We start from the raw sequence: 25,217 nt of genomic DNA, 5'->3' as shown, positions 1-25,217 counted from the left end.
ATTCAAAAAACTAAGATTATAGCATCTGGTCCCATCAATCTCTTCATGGCAAATAGATGGGGAAAAATGGAAACAGTGACAGGTTTTACTTTCTTGGGCTCCAAAATCACTGCAGCCATGAAATTAAAAGACACTTGCTTCTTGGAAGAAAAGTTATGAAAAATCTAGACAGCTTATTAAAAAGCAGAGACATCATTTTGTCGAAAAAGGTGCATATAGTCAAAGCTATGGCTTTTCCAGTAGTCATGTGTGGATGTGAGAGTTGGACCACAAAAAAGACTGAGTACCAAATAATTGATGCTTTCAAACTGTGGTGTTGGAAAAGACTCCTGAGAGTTCCTTGGACTGCAAGGAGATCCAACCAGTCAATCCTAAAGAAAATCAACCTTGAATATTCATTGGAAGTACAAATGCTGAAGCTCCAATACTTCAGCCAACTGATGCTAAGAGCCAACTCATTGGAAAAGACTCTGATGCTGGGAAAGACCGAAGGCAAAATGAGAAGGGGCAACAGAGGATGAGATGGTTAGATAGCATCACCGACTCAAAGGACATGCATTTGAGCAAAGCCCGAGACATAGTGGAGGACAGAGGTACCTGACGTGCTACAGTCCATGGTGATGCGGGGTTAGACACGACTCAATAACTGAACAATAACAACAAATGAAAGGTAGAAACCACCACAGAAATCAGCTGGTGAAAACTTTACTTGAAATGAACTTTAAGCAGGTACAAAAGCAAAAATCAAGGATGTTTTGGGAGCATCACAAGGAGACCTGAAATAAGGACAGGAATAATCTTGGTATATAAAACGGGGCAAAACCAAACTCAGAACAGCATAAGCTAAAAATGGTAGATAAAGATTTTGGATAACATCTGAAAGAGGCTTCTTCTTTAGCCCAGTGCTTTCCATTTTGTTCCAAGCTATACTAATGGGAGACAAAATGTTAATAGTTATTTTGTTGTTAGAGTGAGCCATAAGCAAATGCACTTCATCAATATAGGCTAAAGATAAGTTATTGATAATGTAGTTTCTTTACTGCAAGAATTCAGAGTCTTAGTATGCTAACGACTAGTGCACATCTCTAAGAATATGAGTTAATTTTAAGTAAAACATACCAGATGTACTCAACCAAGGAGGAATTCTTCTCTAAGTTTATTTTAAATCATCTGAAAAAGAACAAAAATGTTCAAGTATTATATATGCTTTTGGAATTATATAAAGTAAGTGAGGAACCTCCACTGCTTGGTCTATGTAATTCTGTTTTATTAGGCAACTATGATAAGTGTTTTGAACATATTTGAAAAAATATTTCATAACATAAGAAGGCCACAGTAAGTGAAAACAAGCAGACAGGAGATTAATGGAAAATAGTAAGTAAAAAAAAAGAGGTAAATCAAACTACATCTGTGCTCAGCCTCTCAGTCACGCCCAGCTCTCTGTGACCCTGTGTGACCCCTTGCGACCCCATGTGACCCCGTGCACTGCAGCTCGCCAGGAGGCTCTGTCTATGGAACTTTACAGGCAGGAATACTGAAGTGGGTTGCCACTTCCTACGCCAGGGCATCTTTCCCGACCCAGGGATCCAACCTGCATCTCTTGGGTCTACCTGCATTGGCAGGTGGATTCTTCACCACTGAGCCACCTCGGAAGACAAAATCAAATTATATAAATAATATTAAATATGAATGAATTAAGCCACCTAATCAAAATGTAAATACTTATAGACTGAATAAAAATCAAGATTCATTTATAAGCTGTCAACACAAGACACACATTAGATTCAAAGATATAAGTAGATTGAAAGTAGATGGATGAAAAAATATCATATAAACAACAACCACAAGAAAGCTGGAAAAGCTATATTAATGTCAGATAAAATAGATTAACATTTTTTTATTAGAGATAAAGAAGAAATGTTTTGTGAGACAGGTGGTCAACTTTACAGGAAATTAAAAAAATTATATATATATATATATTTCTAATAACAGAGCATTAAACACATAAAGCAAAATCAGAATTGGAAGAAGAAATAGACAGTAATAACAGTTGCAGATTACAGTATCTAACTTTTAATAATAAATAGAACAATTAGATCAATAAAGAAATGGAAAACTTGAACATACCAGACCTATAGTCACAGACCTAACAGATATCTATAGAATACTCACCCAATAACAGTATAATACACAGTCCTCTCAAGCACAAACAATATTCTCCAGGTAAGACCATATGCTATGTCATTAAAGAAACCTAAATATATTTAATAGGATTAAAATCATAGAAAGTGTCTTCTCCAGTTGGAATGAAATAAGAAATTACTAATAAAGAAAGAGAATTCTCAAGTACATGGACATTAAATCACATTACTAAATAACAAATAGTTCAAAAAATAAATCACAGGAGAAATTTAAAAATAATTTGATATAAAGGAAAATGAGAATATACTAAAGTTTATGGGATATAGTCAAGCAGTGCTTAGGGATAAATTTATAGTAATGCCTATCAAAAAAGAAAGATCTAACACCAACTACCACATTAAGGCCCTGGAAAAAGAACAAACTAAATTCAAAGAAAGCAGAAAGAAGGAAATAACAAGGATGAGAGCAAAAAACAATAAAAATAGAGAACAGAAATGAGGAAAAATGACCAAAAGCAAACAGAGCTTCATCTAGATAAAAAAGGAGATGACTGGAATTACTAAAATCAGGAGTGAAAGAGGAGACACTACCACCAACATTATAGAAATGAAAAGAATCATAAGGAACTACTTTGACCATCATAGGCCAACAAATTAGATAACTTAGGTGAATTAAACAAATTTTCGGACACAAAGTACCAAAACTAACTGAAGAAGGAGTAGAATATCTAAATGGAGATAGAAGTAAAGTGGTTGAACTAGTAATCAAAACATTCTCCACAAAGAAGAGTGCAGGATCAGATGGCTTCACTGGTGAATTATACCAAATCTTTAAGATTAATAGAAATTCTTCACGAATTCCATAAACATAGAAGAGGTGGGAATATTTCCCGACCTGTTCTGTGAGACCAATATTATTCTGACACAAAAACCAGACAAAGATATCACAGAAAAAAGAAAACTGCAGACAAATAATTTATGAGTATAGATGGCAAAAATTCTCAGCAAAATACTGGCAAATTGAATCCAGAAATAAGTAAAAGGGATTCTACACCATGGCTAGAGGGATTTATTTTAGGAATGCAAGGTTAGTTCAGCATCCCCAAACCATTAGTTAATGTAATATACCATTTCAGTAGCTGCTTCTGCTGCTGCTAAGTTGCTTCAGCCGTGTCCGACTCTGTGTGACCCCATAGACGGCAGCCCACCATGCTCCTCTGTCCCTGGGATTCTCCAAGCAAGAATATTGGAATGGGTTGCCATTTACTTCTTCAATGCATGCATGCATGCTAAGTCACTTCAGTTGTGTCCGACTCTGTGCGACCCCGTAGACAGCAGCCCTCCAGGCAAGAACACTGGAGTGGGTTGCCATTTCCTTCTCCCCCATCTCAGTAGAATAAGGAACAAAACCAAACAAACACATTATCATCAAACAGATGCAAGAAAAAGCATTTGACAAAACTTAACAGTGTGATAAAGACACTCAAGAAATCAGGAACACAAAGGTGTTTCCTCAACATGAAAAAGGGAACTCATGAAAAACCAGCAGTTAACGTCATATTCAGTGGTGACGGACCGAAAGAGTTCCTTCCCAAGAGAAGGCACAGGCAGGGGTATTTCTTTCCATTTCTATTCAGTGTTGTACTGGAAGTTCTAGGCAAGGCAATTGGGGAAGAAAAGTTAATATAAGGTATTTAAATTGGGAAGGAAGAAATAAAAGCATCTCTATTTCTAGAAGGCAGGATCTTATATAAAATTTTTCCAAAAAGTTCACCCTCAAATTATTAGAACTATTTAAAAAGCTTGGTAAAGTTGGAGAATGCAAGATGAGCATGGAAAAATCAGGTGCGTTTCTGTGCACTATGAGTGAACAACCCAAAAATAAGTTAAGAAAACAATTTTACTAACAATAGCTTCAAAAATAATGGAACTCAGGAATACATTTAACCAAGGATATTTGTACACTAAGAACTACTGTTGAAAAATTAAAATACTGTTGAAAGAAATGTAAAAAGATATGGATCAATAGAATAGAATTGAGATTCCAGAAATAAACCCTAATATCAATGGAAGTGTCTCATAGGTGTGCTAAGATGGTTCAGTGGGGGAAAACTGTTTTTTTTTACAAATGGTGATGTGATAACTGGACATCCACACAAAAAAAATTAAATAAAATTCAGCTCATTCATCAACCATGTGGAGAAAGAAATGGCAACCCACTCCAGTATTCTTGCCTGGAGAATCCCATGGACAGAGGAGCCTGGCGAGCTACAGTCCATGGGGTCAGAAAGAGTCAGACATGACTGAAGCGACTTACCACACACACACACACCACACACACACAACCATATACAAAAATTAACTCAGGTTAAAGACCTAAATGTAAGAGCTCACACTATAAAACTCTTAGAAGAAAACAGAGGAATAAATCTTCATGACCCCGGAATAGGCAATGGTTTCTTAGACACTACCTTAAAATCACAGAAAAAAACAAAACAGACAAAATGGATATCACCAAAATTAATACTTTGTGCTTCATAGAAAAACGTTAAGAAAACGAAAGGACAACTTACAGAATGGGAGAAGAAAACTGTACATCATAACTTATTATCTAGAATATACAGAGAACACTCCCAACTCAATAATCAATAGACAAAGTAGTTTTAAAATGGGCAGAGGATATAAACTGACAGTTCTCCAAATACATGCAAATGGCCAGTAAGCACAGGAAAATATGCTCAGCATCAGCAGCTCTCAGGGAAAGGCAACTGAAAACCACGAGATGCCACCTCACGCACACAAGAATGGTCACAATAAAAGAAAATCAGATAAATAAAAGTTGTTGTGAGCAACTGGAGAGCTTGGAATCTTCATATGCTGCTAAGTGTGCAGTGCGTCTGCTGCTCTGGGGAAGTCTGGCGGCTGCTCAAATGTTCCACAGAGTTGCCAGCAATTCTTCCTTACTCAGGAGAAATGAAAACATGTGCACACAAAGTCAGCGAGAAAACTGTCGTATGTTAACGCATACATACGGGATCTAGAAAAACGGGCCGGAGGAACCTGTTTGCAGGCCAGGCGCAGAGACGCAGACGCAGAGGATGGACTCAGGGACACAGCGTGGGAGAGAGGGCGGGGCGCACCGAGAGGGAGCCGGAAGCGCGCAGGAGCACGTGTGAGACGCGGCGGAGCACGTGCTCGGCGGCCGGCGGGCAGCGGCTCTGCGCGGGGCGCTCAGCGCGGCGCTGTGGCGGGGGACGCGGGGAGATGGGCGTGGGAGGGAGCCCTGAGGGAGGGCATGTGACGACCTACAGCTGCTCATGTTGTACAGCAGAAACCAGCGCAGCGTCGTAAAGCAACTATCCTCCCATGAAAAATAAAAAACAGAACAGCATACTCAGTGGACTACCCATCATACTGTGACGACCATCTGTACCTGGTTGAAATCACTCGGGGCGGACAGAAATGAAATCCTTTCACACACATTTTTCTTTTAAAGTCCACACAAAACTTTTTCTGAGTGTTTTATGAATGCTCATAGCGGCATTATTCTTATTGCCAAAGAGTGGGTACACCGCAAATGCCCATCTAGCAATGAATGAATAAATAAAATGTGGAATAGCTATATAATGAAACCTATTATTTGGCAAGAAAAAGGAATAAAGTACTGGTATGCCACAATGTGAGATGAATCAGCAAAAACATGCTCAATGAAAAGAGCCAGTCACAAGGGGCCATAGTGCACGATTCCATTTACATGAAATGTCCAGAGTAGGCGAGTGTACAGGCGCGGAGTGTGCATCAGCGGCTGCACGGGGCTGAGGGGTGGGGAGCCACTGGTGTTGGCTGTGTGGGCAAACTTCCTTTGTGGGTTAACGAAATGTTCGAAAATTTATTATGGTGATGCATGCACGAGTCTAGGAATATACTAAAAGGTCTTGTGTTTTACACTCTACTTAGTTAATTAGGCCCCACTGCGTAGCATGCAGGATCTCAGTTCCCCAGCCACGGACTAACCTGTGCGCCCTGCAGGGGAAGCCTGGCCTGCCACGGACGTCTTAGGTTGTAACTTTAAATGGATGAATTCTACGACATGTTAATCATATCTCAATCAAGTTGTTTCAAACCTGGAGTTAATAAAAAGTACGAGAAGCCAGACTTCTGTCTCAAAAAAGTCAATATAAATTGTTGTTTCTACAAAGCTCACTTTTATTGTTTCAGTTCAGTTGCTCAGTTGTGTTTAACTATTTGCGGCCCCATGGACTGCAGCATGCTAGGCCTCCCTGTCCATCACCAACTCCCAGAGTTCACCCAAACGCATGTCCATTGAGTCGGTGATGCCATCCAACCATCTCATGCTGTGTCGTCCCCTTCTCCTCCCACCTTCAATCTTTCCCAGCATCAGGGTCTTTTCCAATGAGTAGTTTCTTCATATCAGGTGACCAAGGTACTGGAGTTTCAGCTTCAACATCAGTCCTTCCAATGAACACCCAGAACTGATCTCCTTTAGAATGGACTGGTTGGATCTCTTTGCAGTCCAAGGGACTCTCAAGAGTTTTCTCCAACACCACAGTTCGAAAGCATCAATTCTTCGGCACTCAGCTTTCTTTATGGTCCAACTCTCACATCCATACTTGACTACTGGAAAAACCACAGCTTTGACTAGATGGACCTTTGTTGGCAAAGTAATGTCTCTGCTTTTTAATACGCTGTCTAGGTTGGTCATAGCTTTTCTTCCAAGGAGCAAGTATCTTTTAATTTCATGGCTGCCGTCACCATCTGCAGTGATTTTGGAGCCCCCCACTCCAAATACAGTTTCTTTTGTTTAGGCATGTATATATTTCATTCTTCTTAATTTAGTTAAAGCTCAAGTTGCCTTAAAACGGCTCAATATTAACTGACTCCTTTATGTACCTACAAGAAAAATACTAAATGTGGCGAGTAGAGCATTCTAGCCCAGCTGCACTCTGCTAAGGATGATTTAACAAGTCACCACATTTTCTCACTTTGCAAACGAAGGTTGGACCATGGTCATCTTTCTGTTAGGTTTGGCAGGTTGCTTTCTGCCTAGTTTTATCATCATTTTGCTGTTTATATGTTTAGTGTAGTGGTCAAGCATTACTAACTGGCATATTGGCTCTCTCTGCCCTTTAATCTGTAAGTGTTACAGAGTAAGTGTTGTTTACAGTAAATCAGTGACACCATTACTTCAAACTGTTTTAGCTAAAGTGAGATGCATTGAAATGTCATTTTTTCCCTATCATTTTCGATACTAACTTGATAGTGAGCACCTTCATAGCGAAAGGAAATCCCACGTGAAAGCAGTAATTTCCCTTAATTCACTTCATTTTATTCCATCAGCATTGACGAATTCTATCAGTCTGCATAGGGCACTGTTGGGTAGCAGGGGCATGGAGTCTAACTTGAGTCACATTTGTTGACTAGAAGCATGTCCTTGCACGAGGGAAGAATGATCATTTGACCATTTGTTAAAGGAAGACACTGTGTTTGGTGCTTTACATAGAGCCTGAAGTCCTTACAACACTCCTCTGTGACAGATTGTATTATTAATATTTAATAGACGGCAGAGCTCAATGTAGGGAAGGTGAACACTTTGCTGAGGTCACGGAGCTAGTTCATGAATAGGGATCTAGAGGCCGTTCTCGCTCCAAACTTTCTCCCTTTCTCTCTGTTGTGTGTGATGTGTTACTCCTGCTGGGTGGGCACACAGCTTCTGTTGGTAGGCCCGGCCGTGGGGTCTTTCTGGGTCACCCAGATTTCAGAGACGAGGAAGCCCTCTGAGCCTGACCTACAAACCCTTTCAGAAGCAGAGCATTCGACTGACACGGCCCCTGCCTCCCGCCACGGTGTTTTGCTGTTATTTTCAAACAGTTTCCTTGGCATGTCACCATTGCACTGCTGCAAAGCAATGGCAGTGTCTTCAAAAGCCTTCTGACATCAGCAGCTGTCCTACACCTCCTGAGCTCTCTAGACGGTTCTGTGAATGTAGGTTATTAGCAACAGCTTTCCTTTCCTTATTTTAGTGCTGTCTTTAGTCAGTTGATTATGAACTCTACACATCAATGAACAATTTCTTTATATCTGAAATGTTTGAGCAAATATCAGAATGGGGATCACACGGTGCCCTCTGGGTTACATGGTGCCAAATATGCCTCACCTGGATTAAGGGGGTCCCCTTTGGGCTGCAGAGTTATTGCCATGCAGTGCCTCCTGCCACTTATTATAATTCTTCTCCTGCTTACTCCTAACCAAAAGAATAGAATGAAGAAAGAATAGAGCAATCGAATGATCACATATGTGAGTAGCAAGAAGTAGGTGAAACGGAAAAATTAGTCTTGGCCTTTGAAAGACAGAATTTTTTTTTTTTGGGGGGATATATAAACATTACTTTGTAGAAACTATAGGGAAAAGACAAGTAGGTGGTTAAAAGTGGGTAATTTTACAGCTTGAAGTCAGTTCGTATTTTAATCCTGTCTGTCTTGGTGAGTTCTAATGCACTACCGAAAGGATCAAGACCATGTACAAATTAAATTACGTGTGAAAAATAAGGTCTGTTTTACTTACGCTTCAACTATGAAGAAATCAGATATTTTCAACTAAGGAAAAACTAATTCTTTAGGGAAGGAATAATCAGACCACTGACACTTATCTTGCCCTTTTTACTTCAATATATGACAAGATAACACAATTTATGTCATTTCACTAGAAAAGCAGTCATGAATGCAGAATCACACAGGGGAAATATTTTGTTTTCCAAATGGTTATCTGTTTTAATGCATCTATCACTGACTCACATTCTGAAAGGAAAGGCATATAGTGTATGGATTTTCAGCTGTAACTTGGCAAAACAACATTCCAAAAGGTGAAGATACACATTTTTTTCCCCAAACTAATCACTAACTTCTGTAGCTGAGCTAAGATATTAGTCAATCCATTCTTACAGCCACTAGATAATCTCCTCAAATGTGAGGGAAAATAATTCAGATGGGTGATTTTATCTGATGACAATATCTTAAAGGAAATTGTTTCATAAAAAGCTGATGTCCAAACAAACAAAAAACCCCACCAATCAAAAAAACTCCACAAAAATAAAGTGCTCTTAAACCACACACACACACACACACACACACACACACGCACACACACACACACACGCACACACACACATACAAAGTTGACATCCAGGTCTCCAACAGAGTGTAGTTTGTTTTGTTCTGGTCTTTCGGTGTATTTTCAGTAAGAGGTTTTTTGGGTGCTCCCACATACGGACAAGCCCTTCAAGTTAAAGGAGTTCCAATCCAGTCAGTGTTTCTGTCCCTAACTTGTTAGTCTGCACTTTGGCCTCTTACTTCTTGTTGGCAACAATCTCACCTCCAGAGAGTGCAGACTCAGGAGAGAGGGCAGTGAGCTGATGGAGCACAGGGGAGCAGAAACCTCTGCATGCTATGACAAGATGCCCAGTTTTCCATTGTTACAGAAAACTGGAAACCAGTTATGTTTATATGATTTCACTTTTCTCAGATCTCACCAACATCATCAGTTGGCTGTGTTTTCTGCCAGGATCTCATCAGAGAATCTACCACTTCAGCCCTGTTACCCCGTCTGTGCCTGCTCAGGGTATTTGACCCAGGTCTACCCTGAAGGTCGTCACAGACAGTTGGGTCTTCCTGCATTTTCCTATTGGAAGGGTCTTTCTAGTCTCTCCTGCAGGAAGCCTGCAGGTAATCCCTCAGAAGCCACCTTTTCTCTTGTCTCATGGAAGAACAGTTCCGAGTTGCCCCACATAAGCTCTCAGCGCCCCCACCCCAGCAGAATGGAGCCCCAGCCGCCTACAGAGTCAATCGTCTCCTTAATACCCCTGATTCGCTTGCCTTCCTTTCTTTCCTGTCTGATTCCTCTACTCCTTCCTCTTGCTTCCCAGACCACCTCCCAGAGAAAGTATTTGCATGCGAATCATTGTCTCAAAATCTTTTTTCATAAAGTTAATTATATTGGGGGGCACCCAAATGAAGACAGTGAAATTACCTTCTCTTTTTGTATGAAATATCCAGAAAAGACAAACTTATAGAAACAGAAAGTAGACAAGTGGTTGCCCAGGACTAGATATGGGAACATGAATTAATCATGAATGGGTGTGGGAGATCTTGTTAGGTTGATAAAAAATATTCTAAAACTCACATGGGCATGGCTGAATCACTCAATAAAGCTACTAAAAATTATTAAATTGTACTCATTTCAAATGAGTGCATTTCATAACATGTACAATATACCTCAATAAAATTGTTTTTTAAATTACCTTATTTTATACAAAGAGATGGTAAGATCTGGAGAGCTAAACTGCTCTAAGTTATAAAGCAAATGCAGACTAGAGAAAAGAACAGTTTCAGGCCATTGGACTACTCTGATTCACTACTTTTGATTCATCTCTGGATGAATGATCTTGCTTTAACTCATTAAAAATTAAAGTATATAAAAAAAGTGAAGAAGCACCAATGAAACCAAATATCAATACATTTATGACATTAATTAGAGAATTAGCACTTAATGCTTCCTGTATGTTAAATGATCTAGCTAGATGATCTCACTTAACTTCCCAAATGGGCCACAAGGCAGGTGTAACTGAGATCTCCTGGTTACACATGGCAAGGCAGAGCTTGAGAGAAGGTAAGCGACCGATACTCACATCAGGTTGAGTGGAACTCATCCACACTTGTCACCAGCAGCCACAGCGTGGATTTGTCATGACTCTGTTACTGCTTCTGCTGGTGACTGGGATTTCTAGCCCCTCACCACTCCAGCCTGGCCAGAGAAAGACAAAGCTCCGTACCTCACTGTTGAGTTTGTTTATCTGCTGCTTGGTCTCCTCCGCTTTGATAAAGAGGACAGCAGCTCCAATCTCTGGGTCTGGAAAGTGACACACACACAGAATGAGTCCTTTAGGAAGACGCCTCCTATGTGAGGACTGGGGCAACTGGAACGGGGAAGGAGCTAACCTTTAGGAGGGAAGGGAACTAACCGTTAGGAAGGGAGCTAACCAAGCGGCCTTTCCCGAGACGCGCACCCCGTCAGTTCTGTCTCCCTAGTACGCCTCTGGACGGCACCGGATGGACGCTTGGAACCGGGCACGCAGCATGGCGGGCCTGTGGCCACACTCACTAGCTGTGTCCGTGGCCAGCTGCCCCGTCTCCTCAACGCTGTCACTACCGTGAGGCCCAGTGGCACCCCTTCTCTTCTTTGCTGCTTGCCAAAAACTATCCCGCAGCCAGCGTCCTCCAAGCCACGGAAAGGAGCGTTCTTTCCCTCCTCTCTTTTCTTTCCTGGGTCCATGGGAGCATCTTCTTCACACCTCTATTAAAGTGCTCCTCTCCACTGCACATTTCTGTCTCCTCCGTGCAGGGAAAGGTAATCTCCCCCACTCCCTGGTTCTCTCATCGCCACCTTTTCTCCACCGTACTTTTACAAATCTATTCACATTTGTTAGGAGCAGAAGCACAGATGGGTCACTGCTGGCTAGAGTGGAAAGGATTTGGTATACACAGACATCTATAGCTGTACTATCTGTCAGTATAAATATTATGATATGACTATCTTAATACCCTACTTCTGGTCAACTAAGCATAGAGAGTTTGTTTGTGGGAGGAAAGAAAGTTGTTCAGAACAATCTGAAGTGGCAGAGTGGTAACAGCTCCTTTTACAGAGATATTTGCAGAGTTAATCTCTTCATTCAGTGACTAATATGAGATCACTTGCAGCAGGCTAGACCTCCTTTGGAGGTGAAGTGAAGTGAAAGTCACTCAGTCGTGTCTGACTCTTTGCAACCCATGGCCTATACAGTCTGTGGACTTCTCCAGGCCAGAACACTGGAGTGGGTAGCCCATCCCTTCTCCAGGGGATCTTCCCAACCCAGGAATCGAACCGGGGTCTCCTGCACTGCAGGTGGATTCTTTACCAACTGAGCTATCAGGCAAGCTCCCCTTTAGAGGAGAGAGAAATAAAGAAAATACATTGACTCTCATGGAGCTTTGGGTCTAGCAGAGAAAAGAGACATTCAAAAAGCTATTATGCAATAGGTTTGAAGTTCATACTAAAGGCAGTGGGAGTCCATCACAGGATTTTAAGCATAGGAATAAAAAAATAAGAATAGATTTTTTTAAACAGTCCACTCTATGGAGGACAGAGTGAAAGCATCTTTGGTAGCAAAGCAGGCAAGAGGTGAATGAGGCAAGGAAAGGGTAGTGGCAGAAAGGACAGAACGTCTCAGACAGAAATGGGAGACACGTCGGGGCAGAGTCAAGAGTGCTTCTTGCTTGAACGGATGAGTGTCAGGGTGAATGCTGGGAAAGGCAGAGGAGGAGGGTGGAAGGTGGTGGGACCAGGACTGGCAGGTGGGTGGTCATGGTGGCATCCTGTGACCCAACAAGGAGAACTCCCAGGGGGACCCACTGCCAGCTTCCATAGCAAAGGCTCACACCTGTTTGACCAGACCTATAACTTCTGTGCCTCTTGCTCCAAGCAGAGTGGTATCAGCACATGAAAGTCTGTTACTTGAATGCATGAGAACTGCTGACTGCCATCCGCATTCCTCTCCTCCATCCCTACCCACCATCGTCCCACCAGGGGTCTCATCCGCCCATCTCCCCAGGAGATGATGGGTGCCCGGAGGAGGTGCTGACTGAGACAGAAGACTGGCATTCTACCAAACGGAGACACCCCCCCCCCAGAACTGCACATTCAGAAGTCTTTCTTGTGCTGGGCTTTGTCCGTGGAAGGACTTGCTCATTAGCAGGAGATCCTGACACCAGGACGTCAGAGCCAGGTGGGAAGGGGAGGAGGGAGCTGGCAAAAGTCTGTCGGCCTTACACCCCGTGACTGTCTGGGGTTGCCTGTGTTCAGGAGGTTGGACCACAAAGAAGGCTGAGGGCCAAAGGACTGATGCTTTCAAGTTTGGTGCTGGAAAAGACTCTGGAAAGCCTTGGACTGCGAGGAGATCCAACCAGTCCATCCTAAGGGAAATCCTAAGGGAAATCAGCCCTGAATATTCATGGGAAGAACTGATGCTGAAGCTGAAGCTTCAATACTTTGGCCACCTGATGTGAAGAGCCAAATATTACAAATTACAAAGAAATGTCACTCCTTGAGAGAAGACTAAATATAGAGCTTACCTCCAGGAGGAGGAGAAATTCTGGGCTCTGGTCTGACTCGGTCAGAGCCAAAGTCAAAAGTCTGGCTTTCTTCACTGCTGTTTCCATCTTCAATTCCATCAACAATCCTGTTCAAGATAATGAGGATTGGCTAGTTGTGCATTTATGTTCATGGGTCACAGTTACTTCTAGAAGAATTAAAAAATCTTGTGTTAAGTTTCTAAATTCTAGACACTCTAGAGCTGTGCTAACCCACGTGGTAGCCATTAGCCTTATCCAGTCACTGAGCGCCTGAAATGTGAAAGTGAGATGCGCTGTAAGTGTGAAACACACACACGATTTTGAAGATTTTAGTAAAAATGTTATGTTATTTAACTAGTAATTTTTTATACTGTTTACATTTGAAATGCTAATAGTTGAGGCATCTCAAATCAAATAAACCATGTCATTAAATTATTATTAAATAATTTCATGTGTGCACATGTGTGTTTACTTTTCAAGGACGCGGCTACTGAAATGTTTAGAAATACCTGTGTGTCTCACGATTTTATCTCATGTCATATTTCTGTTGAACAGCAATTCTATAGATTTTAGATTCTTATTTATTCTCAGATTCAAAACCTTAGCTACAGAAGTCCTCTTATCTAAATTCATATTAATTCACTGTTCTATCCAGAATTAAAGAGTTTCAACCTAATGGTAACTTTACTCTAGACTTAGATGAAACTCCGAAGTGACAGCTGAAGAATTGTATTTAAATGACTACCAGGACTCTAGTAATCTTCTTTCCTTGGTGAATATCTAACCCACTCATAATTTTTTAAAAAGATGAATTTATTGTAGAAAATGCAAACATACAATCAAAATATCAAAAGAAAAATCATCTGCCATGCCCTACTACCTCTAACATTTTGCCATGTTCTCAAAATCTTTCTCCATATATAAAATAAAACATTTTTTTTCATAAGTGTAGAATCAGTTGTACACGAACCTTTATTTTCCAGGTCTGATACATTTCCCCCCTATTTAAAATTTATTATTTTTTCATGTTAGAGAAACTTTAGGAAGAACAGTTAAGCTGAGTTTTCAAATTACCATCTCCAGCTGAATTTCCCACACTTAATATCCATCTACTTTTCACTAAGCCTGCTTTGCTTATTTTTTCCTTACTATTTTCTCTAAATGGATAAATTGTATTCTTCAAGAGAGTAACCCATATATAATATATCAGAAAGAGCTCTTGCCTTATAAACAGAAACCGACTTTGAATCTATATTTCAGAACTCAAATTTCTGAAATTTTAGGCAAACTATTTAACCTTCAAAATACACCTCTTATAAGTTTATAGCTGAGGTAATATGAACTGCTTTAGAAGATTCCTGAAAAGACTGACCATAAAAGTAAATGAAAAATTACCCAGCTGAGTATCTGGGAATAGAAGTCATTCAGTATGTTTTTTTCTTACCTCTGTTTTTTAATTAGCTGCTCTGCTCCACACCACCCCTTTCACATTTTCTGAGTCAGGAATTTTTACTGTCTCAATCATCTTTAGTGGATCCTAAAGTGAATGTTTTAAATTAAAAATAGAACCATCCCATATTACCTACTGAAGAGGCTGGAAGTAAAACCAAGCTTCGGTTATCCACAGCAATGAAGGAAGTACTGTGGGAAGTGAAGACCAGCTCTTCATGTTATCATTTCCACTGACTGCCCTGTGAAACTTTTGGTAAAGTTTCAGATATTGAGGGATACTGATATAAACTTCATTTCCTCTCTTTCATTTTTATTAGAAATTTATAATCTATAGAATTACAATGTAGAAATATACATCTATAAAAGTGTGTGCACAGCTGGGGCTTCCCAGGCGGCTCACTGGCGGATTGGCTCAATCCACCCGCCAATGCAGAAGGCACGGGAGACGTGGGTTCAGTCCCTGCCTTGGGAAGATCCCATGGAGGAGGAAATGGCAACCCTCTCAAGTACATAAAAGTAGGTAGAGCTAAATGAATAAACGGAGAAGAGAAGCAATTAGGAACATTTAATGGACCCTTTTGAGAATATGACTAACATGATTTATTCTCATTCTGCCCACACTTCACTATAGAGTCAAAAATTGCACAGAAAAATTTAGGAAAGCTGAAGCCTCCAGGTTAGGAACTTGCATGGTAGAAAGGTCCAGAAGGCTGAGTAATTTTCTAGCCAGGTGCCAGTGGGGAGCAAAAGCAGCCACCTCCACCGGGAAAGGATTCTGTGAGCTAAGCTCTTACCTTGGACTGAGGTCTGGGGGTCCAGCTCTGTTCAAAGTCGAAAGCTGCAATTTCAAGTTCTTCTCTTTTCTTTTGCCATAGTTTGGGGCATCCGTCTCCTGCTTGGTTTTGGGGGAGTTTGAACTGGAGACTCTGATAGGTGAGTGAAACGGCACAGTTCCCGAGGCCAGCTGCTTCAGGCTTAAGCCGAGGTAGCTCTTACTGCCTCCTGGCCGCTTGCTGCGAGAAGAGGCGGGTCCCCTGGTGTAGACGGGGGACAGGGAGGCTGTCTCCTCCCCCTCGTCCTCCTCCTCCTCGTCTTCCACGATGGACGGCAGTCTCTTCTTGATGCTGCCATTTCCCTTGGGCTCCAACTGAACCAGAGGATGACACAGATGAAGAGCTTTTCAGAGGCACGCACCATTCACCAGTATCTCCCATCTGAACAGTCAGCTCCCCAGGAGACTTTAAAACGGAAGACTTCACAGACTTGGCTTTTACTTATTCAGGTGTTCAAAGTCTCCCAGTTTCTGATCTCTGCTAGGTTTATTCTCTCTGCTCTCCTGGTTTTGTTTGTTTGGTCTTTTAAATCTTCTTAGTGGGAGCTATGCGAAAGGTGCATTTTACCAGGTTTGCATCAGGCTTTTCATCAGCCTGTTATTTATAATAGTATATGATGGCACACTTTTAGGAATAAGACATTTTCAATTTTACTGAGAAGTCTTGGGCCTTGATAGTTTAATTAACTAACTAATTTCATGTATCCTTATTATTTTATTTTATTGAATTATGGTTGATATATAAAATTCTATCATGTAATTCACAGACATATAATACGAGCCACAATTTTTATAGGCTATATCCACTTACAGTTACTGTAAAGTGTTGGCTATATTCCTCATGTTGTGCAATATACCCCGTAGCTTATTTCATACCCAATAGTCTGCACCCCAACTCTCCCGCCCTGAAGTTTGCCCTCCCCCCTACACTGGTAACCATCAGTTTGTTTTCTGTGTCTGTCAGTCTGCTTCTTTTGGGGTATAGTCATTAGTCTGCTGCATTTTTTAGATACTTCCAGGTGTAAATTATCTCATACAGTTTTTGTCTTTTTTCTGTCTGACTGAATCCACTTAGCATAATTGGGCCTTGATATTTTAAAGCTACAGGGTCCTCAGTGGAACTTCCTGTGGATATCAACCAGCAAAATTATACTATCATGGAGAAGAAAGCTTTTTCCTATTTTGTATCATAGATGGAAGAAGATGAGAAGTTTCCTCGGTTCTCCTGGTTCCCACAAGTCAGGTGGTGGGAAATACGGCAAATGCTGTGATCTGCTCCCTGTAAAGGGCCTTGGGAAAGGCAGGAGCCGGTCTTGCCAAATCCTATGTAGAGTCCTTGCCTGGGGCCGTTCAGCCTCACAGGCTTAGAAGCGGCTAGGGAGAGTGTGGGCCAGGACAGAGGAGGTGATGATGAAGGGGCAGGCGGACCGGCTGCAAGGCTAAGCTGGTGGCCCTCGGCAGAGCAGCGGAAGAGTCTGTTTCCTGTTCCGCCCCAGACGTGGCTTCCCTGCTCCAAAAGGTCCGTTCATTGCCCTGCCCCTCAGTGTCTTTTATACTTTCTTATCAGCAATTTCTAATAAAAATAAAATCAACAGTGAACATCTAAGAGCACTATTCAAATGTCATGAGCTGTCATGGTTATTACTTCACCTTAATAAACACTCGGTTCATTGGTGTGTGAATTTTACTGTAATAGTTATACATATATATGTGTGTGTGTGTATGTATATATGGGCTTCTCTGGTGACTCAGCTGGTAAAGAGTCTGCTTGCAATGCAGGAGATGACCCAGTTTCAATCCCTGGATTGGGGAGATCCCCTGGAGAAGGACACGGCAAACCACTCTGATATTCTTGCCTTGGAGAATCCCAGGTGAATTTGCATCTATAGCGACTGACAGGCCCATTCAGTGGACACCACAGCTTTTATAAGCAAAACAATCTTGGCACTTAGAAAGATTTTTTGTGTATTTTAATTTCATGGGTTAAAATTTCTTGAAGAAAGGGAAAGACTCATCTTTCCAACAAGATGCAAATATTTTAATTAATGCAATGCCATCAGTTCTTTATTCAACATGCCTAGTTGCTCAGTCTTGTCCAACTCTTTGAGACCCCATGGACTGTAGCCCGCCAGGCTCCTCTGGCCATGGAATTCTCCAGGCAAGAATACTGGAGTGGGTTGCAATTTTCTTCTCCAGGGGATCTTCCCGACCCAGGGATCAAGCCCAAGTCTACCGCATTGCAGGCAGATTCTTTAGCATCTGAGCTATGAGGGAAGCCCCTTTATTCAATAGTCATGGTTTTGACTTTATTTTGTTTTTTCCCCCACAGCATTTTAAATTCTGTGCTTTTAACAAAAGGTGGACCCATGTGGAATTGCAGAGGAACATTTGCACACTAGTATTGTGGAAAAGAACAGTGAGGTCATCCAGCCAAAGACAGGACAGAGCAAACATCAAAATCGATGAGTGTATTCTCTAATCAGACTTCTATTTACATTTGCACTGGCAATTTAATCATGCTTTTGTTTCAAGGAGGCTACCTTGGCTCTAAGAGAAGCTTCTGACTAGTAACCTATAAGATGCATGTACTTCTACAAGTTCGTTTAATTTTCATACTTCCATTTCATCATGGAGATTCGGCACGCTGGACCAGTTGTTTAGATCCTACCTCTTGTGATCGGGGCAGCCAATGCAATTTATAGCAAGAATTAATTTCTAGACCATCACTGCAGACAGTACCCAAATTTATTAAATTATTAAGCACCAGCCCCACAAGCGGATTCTGCGCTGGAGGAGTACCAGTTACTTTCTTGCGCCATCCGTATAGAAACACCCTCTCTCTCGTGCTGCTGGGTTCATCTGTGTGTACATGGCCAGAAAATTTAACCACAGATCTTTCTTTCCCTTCTCTTTGACCCGTTTCTTCATTTCCCTCTCATCTTTCTCACGAAAGCTCCCATGGGGCAATTCCCACAGTCAAAGGAATCTCTAAGTGAGCTCATGACATTTTGCTGGGATAGTCACTTCAAACTCAGGAATGAGTCAGTCAAACCTGTCTTGACTAAAAGGAAAGCAGAATAAAGTCTAGCAGTTGAATGCACACATTTTTGGTCACACAGTCCTAAAAGTCCTACTTACTAGCTACAACCTTGATCAAGTAATGTGACTGTTTAAAGCCTTGGTTTCCTCATCTGTAAACTGGCAAGAGGAAGTTAAACCCTTAGTGATATGCATTTTGCTGTGCTGTGCTCAGTCGCTGAGTTGTGTCTGACTCTTTGTGACCCCACGGACTGTAGCCCACCAGGCTCCTCTGTCCGTGGGATTTTCCAGGCAAGAGTACTGGAGTGGGGTGCCACTTCCTTCTCCAGTGAATGTGCTTAATTAAATGCTTGCCCTTGTGATGATGAGGATGATCATGAAGAAAATGGAAAAAATATTTACATTTGGGCAGGTCCTACAGATAGTATTGGGATGTTTTACATAATCTAGCCTTATTTCTTAAATAACTCTTAGCGATGCACCTTGCACAAAGATCACTTTTTCCACATTCCCTTTCCACGTGGTTTAGGCATGAGGCCAAATTCTGGGATGATAGTGTGTAAGTGGACCAGTTATAAGGACTTTTTAGGAAGGCTCCTAGAAGAAGGGGAGCCCCCATCTTGCTCTTTTACATTTATTGAGTTTCTAGTCTGGAACACTGATGAAAGGAATGGCTCTCCAGCAGCCATCTGAGAGAATGAGGAGATCTTAAAGAAGGAAGGCATGCGTTGAGGATCATGCAGCAAGAAGGAAGTCTCTAGACCTGACTGACACTGCCATACTGCCCACCTCTGTCCTAATCCACGAGAGACAGACAAATATGTATTTTGTTAAAACCCCCGTCATTCTAGTGGCTTTGATACTGCAAATGAACAGAAAATACAGAATTTTTTTTTGAAAGTTAAGGGTGGTCTATTCTTGGAAGGGATGTTCATTTTTAGAGTGCTGTGGAGTGGTGAAGAATTCAAATTGGAAAATCCAAAAGAAGGCTAAATTTCTCTTGACAAGAAAGAGAATATGGAAAGGGCTGGCAGAAAAGAGGTACAGTAATGAGGAAAGGATGCCTGTTGAGGAGAGTTTACATGGAGGACAGTTTTCCTAGTTCCTGGGGAGGGATTTTGTAGAGAAGGGAGAGGAAAGACAATTAGTGCCAGAGAGAAACGTGGCTGACGGCACTGAGATGCTTTAAGAGTTTGAAAAATGTTCCTCAATAGTAGCTCAGTTTGCTCCCCTCCTCCAACCATCTTCAGTCCGGTGCCGACATCTCTGTAACGTGTTCCGCAGCTGGATTTATTTGTGTGTCTCTGAGTGTGGGTGTGAAAGTTGGGGGGCTCTGTTTCACGAAGAGAACAAGGCAAGAAAAGGAGCCATTTACAGGGAGAAGGCGATGGCACCCACTCCAGCGCTCTTGCCTAGAGAATCCCAGGGACTGGGGAGCCTGGCGGGCTGCCGTCCATGAGGTCGCACAGAGTCGGACACGACTGAAGCAACTTAGCAGCAGCAGCAGCACAGGGCTCCTGGCACAGGATGATTGGCAATAAAAGTCTAGGTTATAAATCTGACAAGCCACTGTTTGGGGGGAAGTTTTCCATGAAATTGGAAGGTTCTGAAAAGTTGAGACTGACCTACAAGCTCAATTCTACTAAGATGAACACTTCAGGACTTTGATATTTCGGGCAGGTTTTGCTGACAAACTGCTTTTTAACAATACCAATAAGGCCTTAAAAAGATTTATGAGTTTCCACCTTCCTGTTCCCAGACGCAGGGAAGTCAATTACCACATCTCTCACTGGGAAGTGTTTTAGGGGAAGTCAAAGGTGAATACGTAAAATCTTCAAGGGGGAAACAGATTTGTTGGAAATCCCACAAATTTTAGATAAATATTTTGCTCTTTGGCAAAAAGCCATACCTGTGAGACTGTCGATTTGTTTGATAATCTTGATATCACCTGAAAGAAGAAACAGACAGAAGTTGTAACCATCACTCACACCCGGGAGACCAGCCCGCGCCCTGGGACCCTCTGCGGCTGTGTTTGCATCGGACGCACCCTCCTCAGGCAACGGAATAGAACGAACTACAAGGGACCAAAAATCAATGCGCGGTTGGGGCTAAGTGTGGACAGCAAGATAAAAAAGGCCAAAAAACAAAACAAAACAAAACAACCAGCTGCCACTTCTGAAGAGCCAGGAGCAAAAGCCACGGTCACAGAGAAAGCAGGGTCCTGGGCCTGCGCCCTGCACTCAGCACCACCTACGGCGTGGGCGGATCACCTGGGCTGCCTCTGGCTCAAGCCCTGGGCACAGTCCTTGCCCCACATAAGGCCCAGCTTGCCCCCACCGTGGGGAGTGAGCAAGCGAGGGGACCTGTGGTCCATTCTTGGTTCTCTCTGTGCAGCAGGGGCCCCGATGAAGACTTGCCTGAATTTCTTGTCTGGCCTTTTATCAATTTCTATTGATTAAGGAAGCCAGGAACCCTGGATGGTAACACGGGTGGTGTGGGCCTGGGTAAAACACAGGAGGCAGGGAAAGAGATGGCAGTTCAGAGGTGATGGGGTGATTGGCCCACCCATGTGGCCCAGCAGAGAGAAAACACCCCCTGAAAGGTGCTGGGAGCGTCTCCTGAGTCCGGAACAGGGAGCAGCAAATTTCCTGGCTGGCGTAGGGCACACCACTTACGGAAACCGCGGTCAGAGCGACGCGCTCAGTGGCTGCGTTTCCCAGCTGGGTGCTTTATTGCTCTCCTTTCGTTCTCCATCTCCCTTATTCCTCTTCCTTGCCCTTTTGCTAAATTGTCTTGTCTTCTATGATTCTGCTCTCTGGTTCTTGTGAAAACAGAAACCCGTGGAACCGTTTCTTACTTAGTGTCATTTCTATCTCTTTATTCGCTTGCCCTTCTTACTTAAATACAGGTGGCTGATTCTTTATGTTCCATTTATTGTACTCTGTGGACTAGGATTGGAGAAGCAAATGGCAGTCCACTCCAGGATTCTTGCCTGGAGAATCCCATGGACAGAGGAGCCTGGCAGGCTACAGTCCCTAGGGTCGCAGAGTCAGACACGACTGAAGTGACTTAGCATGTGGACTAGGATTAGGATCACTACAGATTCTAATTTTCAATTTAATTGACTTTAAGATCCAATTGATTGTAAAAATTTTTTAAAAATGCTGTCGACTGAATTGTGACATGCCATCAATTATGACAGATCCCAATTTCAGAGATGTTAAAATGGGAAACACAAATGTGAAACATAGATTCAGTTAAGCTCAAAACACGTCTTGCATAAAATCAAACTACATTACTGTGGAGGAATACATTAGAAAACAGGCACCTTGCATGAAGTACAAAGAAGCTCTGCAAATTATAATATATTTTGGAAATATGCTTCGGGACTCATTGTTTTTTGCTTAGATATACTTCTCTCATTTTAAAGTGGTAATAGATGCTATGAATTAACATAACTGTATTCACATGAAAAAAACACACACTCGGAAGTGATGTGCCCAGTAAGTGAGACGTATTTGCTAATTCCGCCACCTCCCTCACTGTGTTTTGTAGATGATTAGGGAGCTAGATCTGTTATTATTTACACACATGTCAGCATCATTATTGCTTTGTAAATATATGTTTCATCAATGTTTAATTTTATCAAAGCAGTCAACCCATTCTACATCTGTTTAGTTGCCTAAATATGCATTAATCAGTAGCATTGTAGACATAAGTTTTGCAAAAATTCCCTAAGCGGTGACAAATAAAACAGCTGAATAATTAAAAATGTGAAAAATAAAGCAAAATTACAGTGCTGTTGCTACTATGGTAGACATAATACTGTGTTTTTAGAAAAGCTTTTCAGTACAGTTTGGATGAGAGAAAGAGCATGCTAGGCGGATTCAGGAAGTCCGACATCTCCAGGTCAGAGACACTCTCTAAGGAATAAGAGAAAGGCACCGGCCTTAGCATCTTCTGGTTTGAGTGTGACTCCCAACCCCCATGGTTTACTACTCGTATGGTTCCCTGGAATTGCTGAACCCCAAGACTTTTTCTCTATCAGTGCTTCTTGGACTTCTGTGTGCACACAGATCACCTAGAGATCTTGTTAAAATGCAGGTTCTGCCTCAGGAGGCCTGGGGTGGAGCCTGAGACTTTGCATTCCGATGAGTGCCCAGATAATATTGATGTTGCTCGCCCCTGGGACACACTTTGAGTAGTGAGATCTTATAACCAATGTCACTGTTATTATCATCCTGTGTGTGCATGCGTGCTAAGTTGCTTCAGTCGTGTCTGACTCTTTGCGACCCTATAGACCCTACAGCCTGCCAGGCTCCTGTGTCCATAGGATTCTCCAGGGAAGAATACTGGAGTGGGTTTCGACTTCCTTTTCCAAGGGATCGTCCTAACCCAGGGATCAAACACACGTCTCTTATGTCTCCTGCATTGGCAGGCAGGCTCTTTACCACTAGCGCCACCTGGGAAGCCCTATTACCATCCTGCCAGCTATCAATTCCTCGAGTATTCACTGGCATCAGCACTCTGGCAAATGCTGCTCAGCCACAACATCACACCTATGTTCACTGCAAATCCTGTGAGGTCAGTGTTCGTTATATAGCCAGCACTACTGTGCTAGGCTCTCTGAATAAATCATTTCATTCACATATATTATTAATCACATGTATTTTAAAAAGAATGCTCTGATATATTCATTCTGTTGACTAATATCAATAAAAGTGAAAGTCGCTCAGTCATGTTCGATTCTTTGGGATGCCATGCACTATACAGCCCATGGGATTCTCCAGGCCAGAATACTGGAGTGGGTAGCCTTTCCCTTCTCCATGGGATCTTCCCAACCCAGGGATCGAACCCAGGTCTCCTGTGTTGCAGCCAGCTTCTTTACCAGTTGAGCCACGAGGGAAGCCCAGGAATACTGGAGCGGGTAGCCTATCCCTTCTCCAGTGGTCTTCCCCACTCAGGAATCAAACCTGGGTCTCCTGCATGGCAGGCAGATTCTTTACTAACTGAACTATCAGAGAAATCCTGACTAATATCAATACCTCATGCTAATTCAGATTACCATTAGTGTAGAGAATACTAGTTTAATGGAAACTCAGTACTTTAACTTGGAGAAGGAAATGACAACCACTCCAGTCTTCTTGCCTGGTGAATTCCATGGACACAGGAGCCTCGCAGGCTGTAGTCCATGGGGTTGCAAGGAGTTAGACACGACGGAGCGACTACCGTGCAGTGTTTTAAAGCTAGAAGTGGCCCTACAGAGTCTCAGCTATAATGGTTTATACACGTGTCAGACGATAGGATGCTTTGAGGAGGGTTCCTTAAAAAAACCAGGTTACAGAGACTCCAATCAGTTTCTTTCTATCAGTGGTGGGTGGGTGTGGGGCCCAGATCTCCAGGTCAGGTTTCAAACTAACGAGTTAGTCCAACTCCCTAATTAGAGATGAGGAAACAGAGGTCCAGAAACATGAAAACACTTGCCCAGTTCATGCAGCAAGTCAGCGGTGGAACTTCCCACCAGAAGCCACGCCTCCTGATTCTTAGTGACCAGTCAGCGTGGAACTTTCCACCAGAAGCCACGCCTCCTGATTCTTAGTGACCAGTCAGCGGTGGAACCTTCCACCAGAAGCCACGCCTCCTGATTCTTAGTGACCAGTCAGCGGTGGAACCTTCCCACCAGAAGCCACGCCTCCTGATTCTTAGTGACCAGTCAGCGGTGGAACCTTCCACCAGAAGCCACGCCTCCTGATTCTTAGTGACCAGTCAGCGGTGGAACCTTCCCACCAGAAGCCACGCCTCCTGATTCTTAGTGACCAGTCAGCGGTGGAACCTTCCACCAGAAGCCACGCCTCCTGATTCTTAGTGACCAGTCAGCGTGGAACTTTCCACCAGAAGCCACGCCTCCTGATTCTTAGTGACCAGTCAGCGGTGGAACTTTCCACCAGAAGCCACGCCTCCTGATTCTTAGTGACCTTCCGCAGAACCAGGAGTTTTCTCAGGTACCTGCTCCAGCAGTTAATGCTGTTTCTCGGGCTGAAAGACCAAGTGTCTGACGAACCTCAGAATTTAATCTGGTTTGATGGTTGTCACAAAGTAGAGTTCCCCAAAACTCATGATGCTGAATTACCCAAGTGTCTTGTTAACCCTTGGAGTCACAGATCTTTTAGGAAACTGGTTGAATTCTAGGCGTTCTTTCTCCAGTGGGGGTGGAGGAGAGAAACACAGCTATGACCTTGGGATGAAAAATGTTTATTGATCCCATTTTCTTGTTCTGAACTAAAAGACACAACAGTTTTGAAAGTTTTGATGAAGGCAGCTATCCAATTTTGAGTCACTCCCACATGAGTTTTTATACCTTTTAGACAATGAGAACTGTTGGTGCTCTCTAGTGGGGGTAATTAGGGGGGAAAAAAGACCAAGGTGATGGAGGTTGGGAAGACAAAAGGGAAGTAAGTCAGATTCAAGACAAGGAAACAGAGCTGTGGCAGTAAAGTTGTGAGCGAGCTCAGGAAGGCTCCCGTCCTTGGGCTGTGCCCTTCAGTCCAGCCGAAGGGACGGTGGAGGGTGGAG

At 42.6% G+C, this 25,217-nt stretch overlaps 1 protein-coding gene across 1 annotated transcript in view; it reads right to left on the bottom strand.

Annotated features, from left to right (window-relative positions):
• KCNH8 (potassium voltage-gated channel subfamily H member 8) overlaps positions 1–25,217 on the bottom strand; it is a 492,242-nt gene that overhangs the window by 30,858 nt on the left and 436,167 nt on the right. Inside the window, exons 12-15 of the mRNA XM_061425381.1 lie at positions 20,554–20,592; positions 15,568–15,920; positions 13,322–13,428; positions 10,987–11,063 (exon numbers count right to left, since the gene is read on the bottom strand). Coding sequence (XP_061281365.1) covers positions 10,987–11,063; positions 13,322–13,428; positions 15,568–15,920; positions 20,554–20,592 — 576 coding nt within the window. The remainder of the gene's footprint in view (positions 1–10,986; positions 11,064–13,321; positions 13,429–15,567; positions 15,921–20,553; positions 20,593–25,217) is intronic.

Source organism: Bos javanicus, chromosome 1 (assembly GCF_032452875.1).
Source record: "Bos javanicus breed banteng chromosome 1, ARS-OSU_banteng_1.0, whole genome shotgun sequence".
In the NCBI taxonomy this organism is placed as follows: Eukaryota; Metazoa; Chordata; class Mammalia; order Artiodactyla; family Bovidae; genus Bos; species Bos javanicus.
This window is presented reverse-complemented; position numbering and strand designations above follow the sequence as displayed.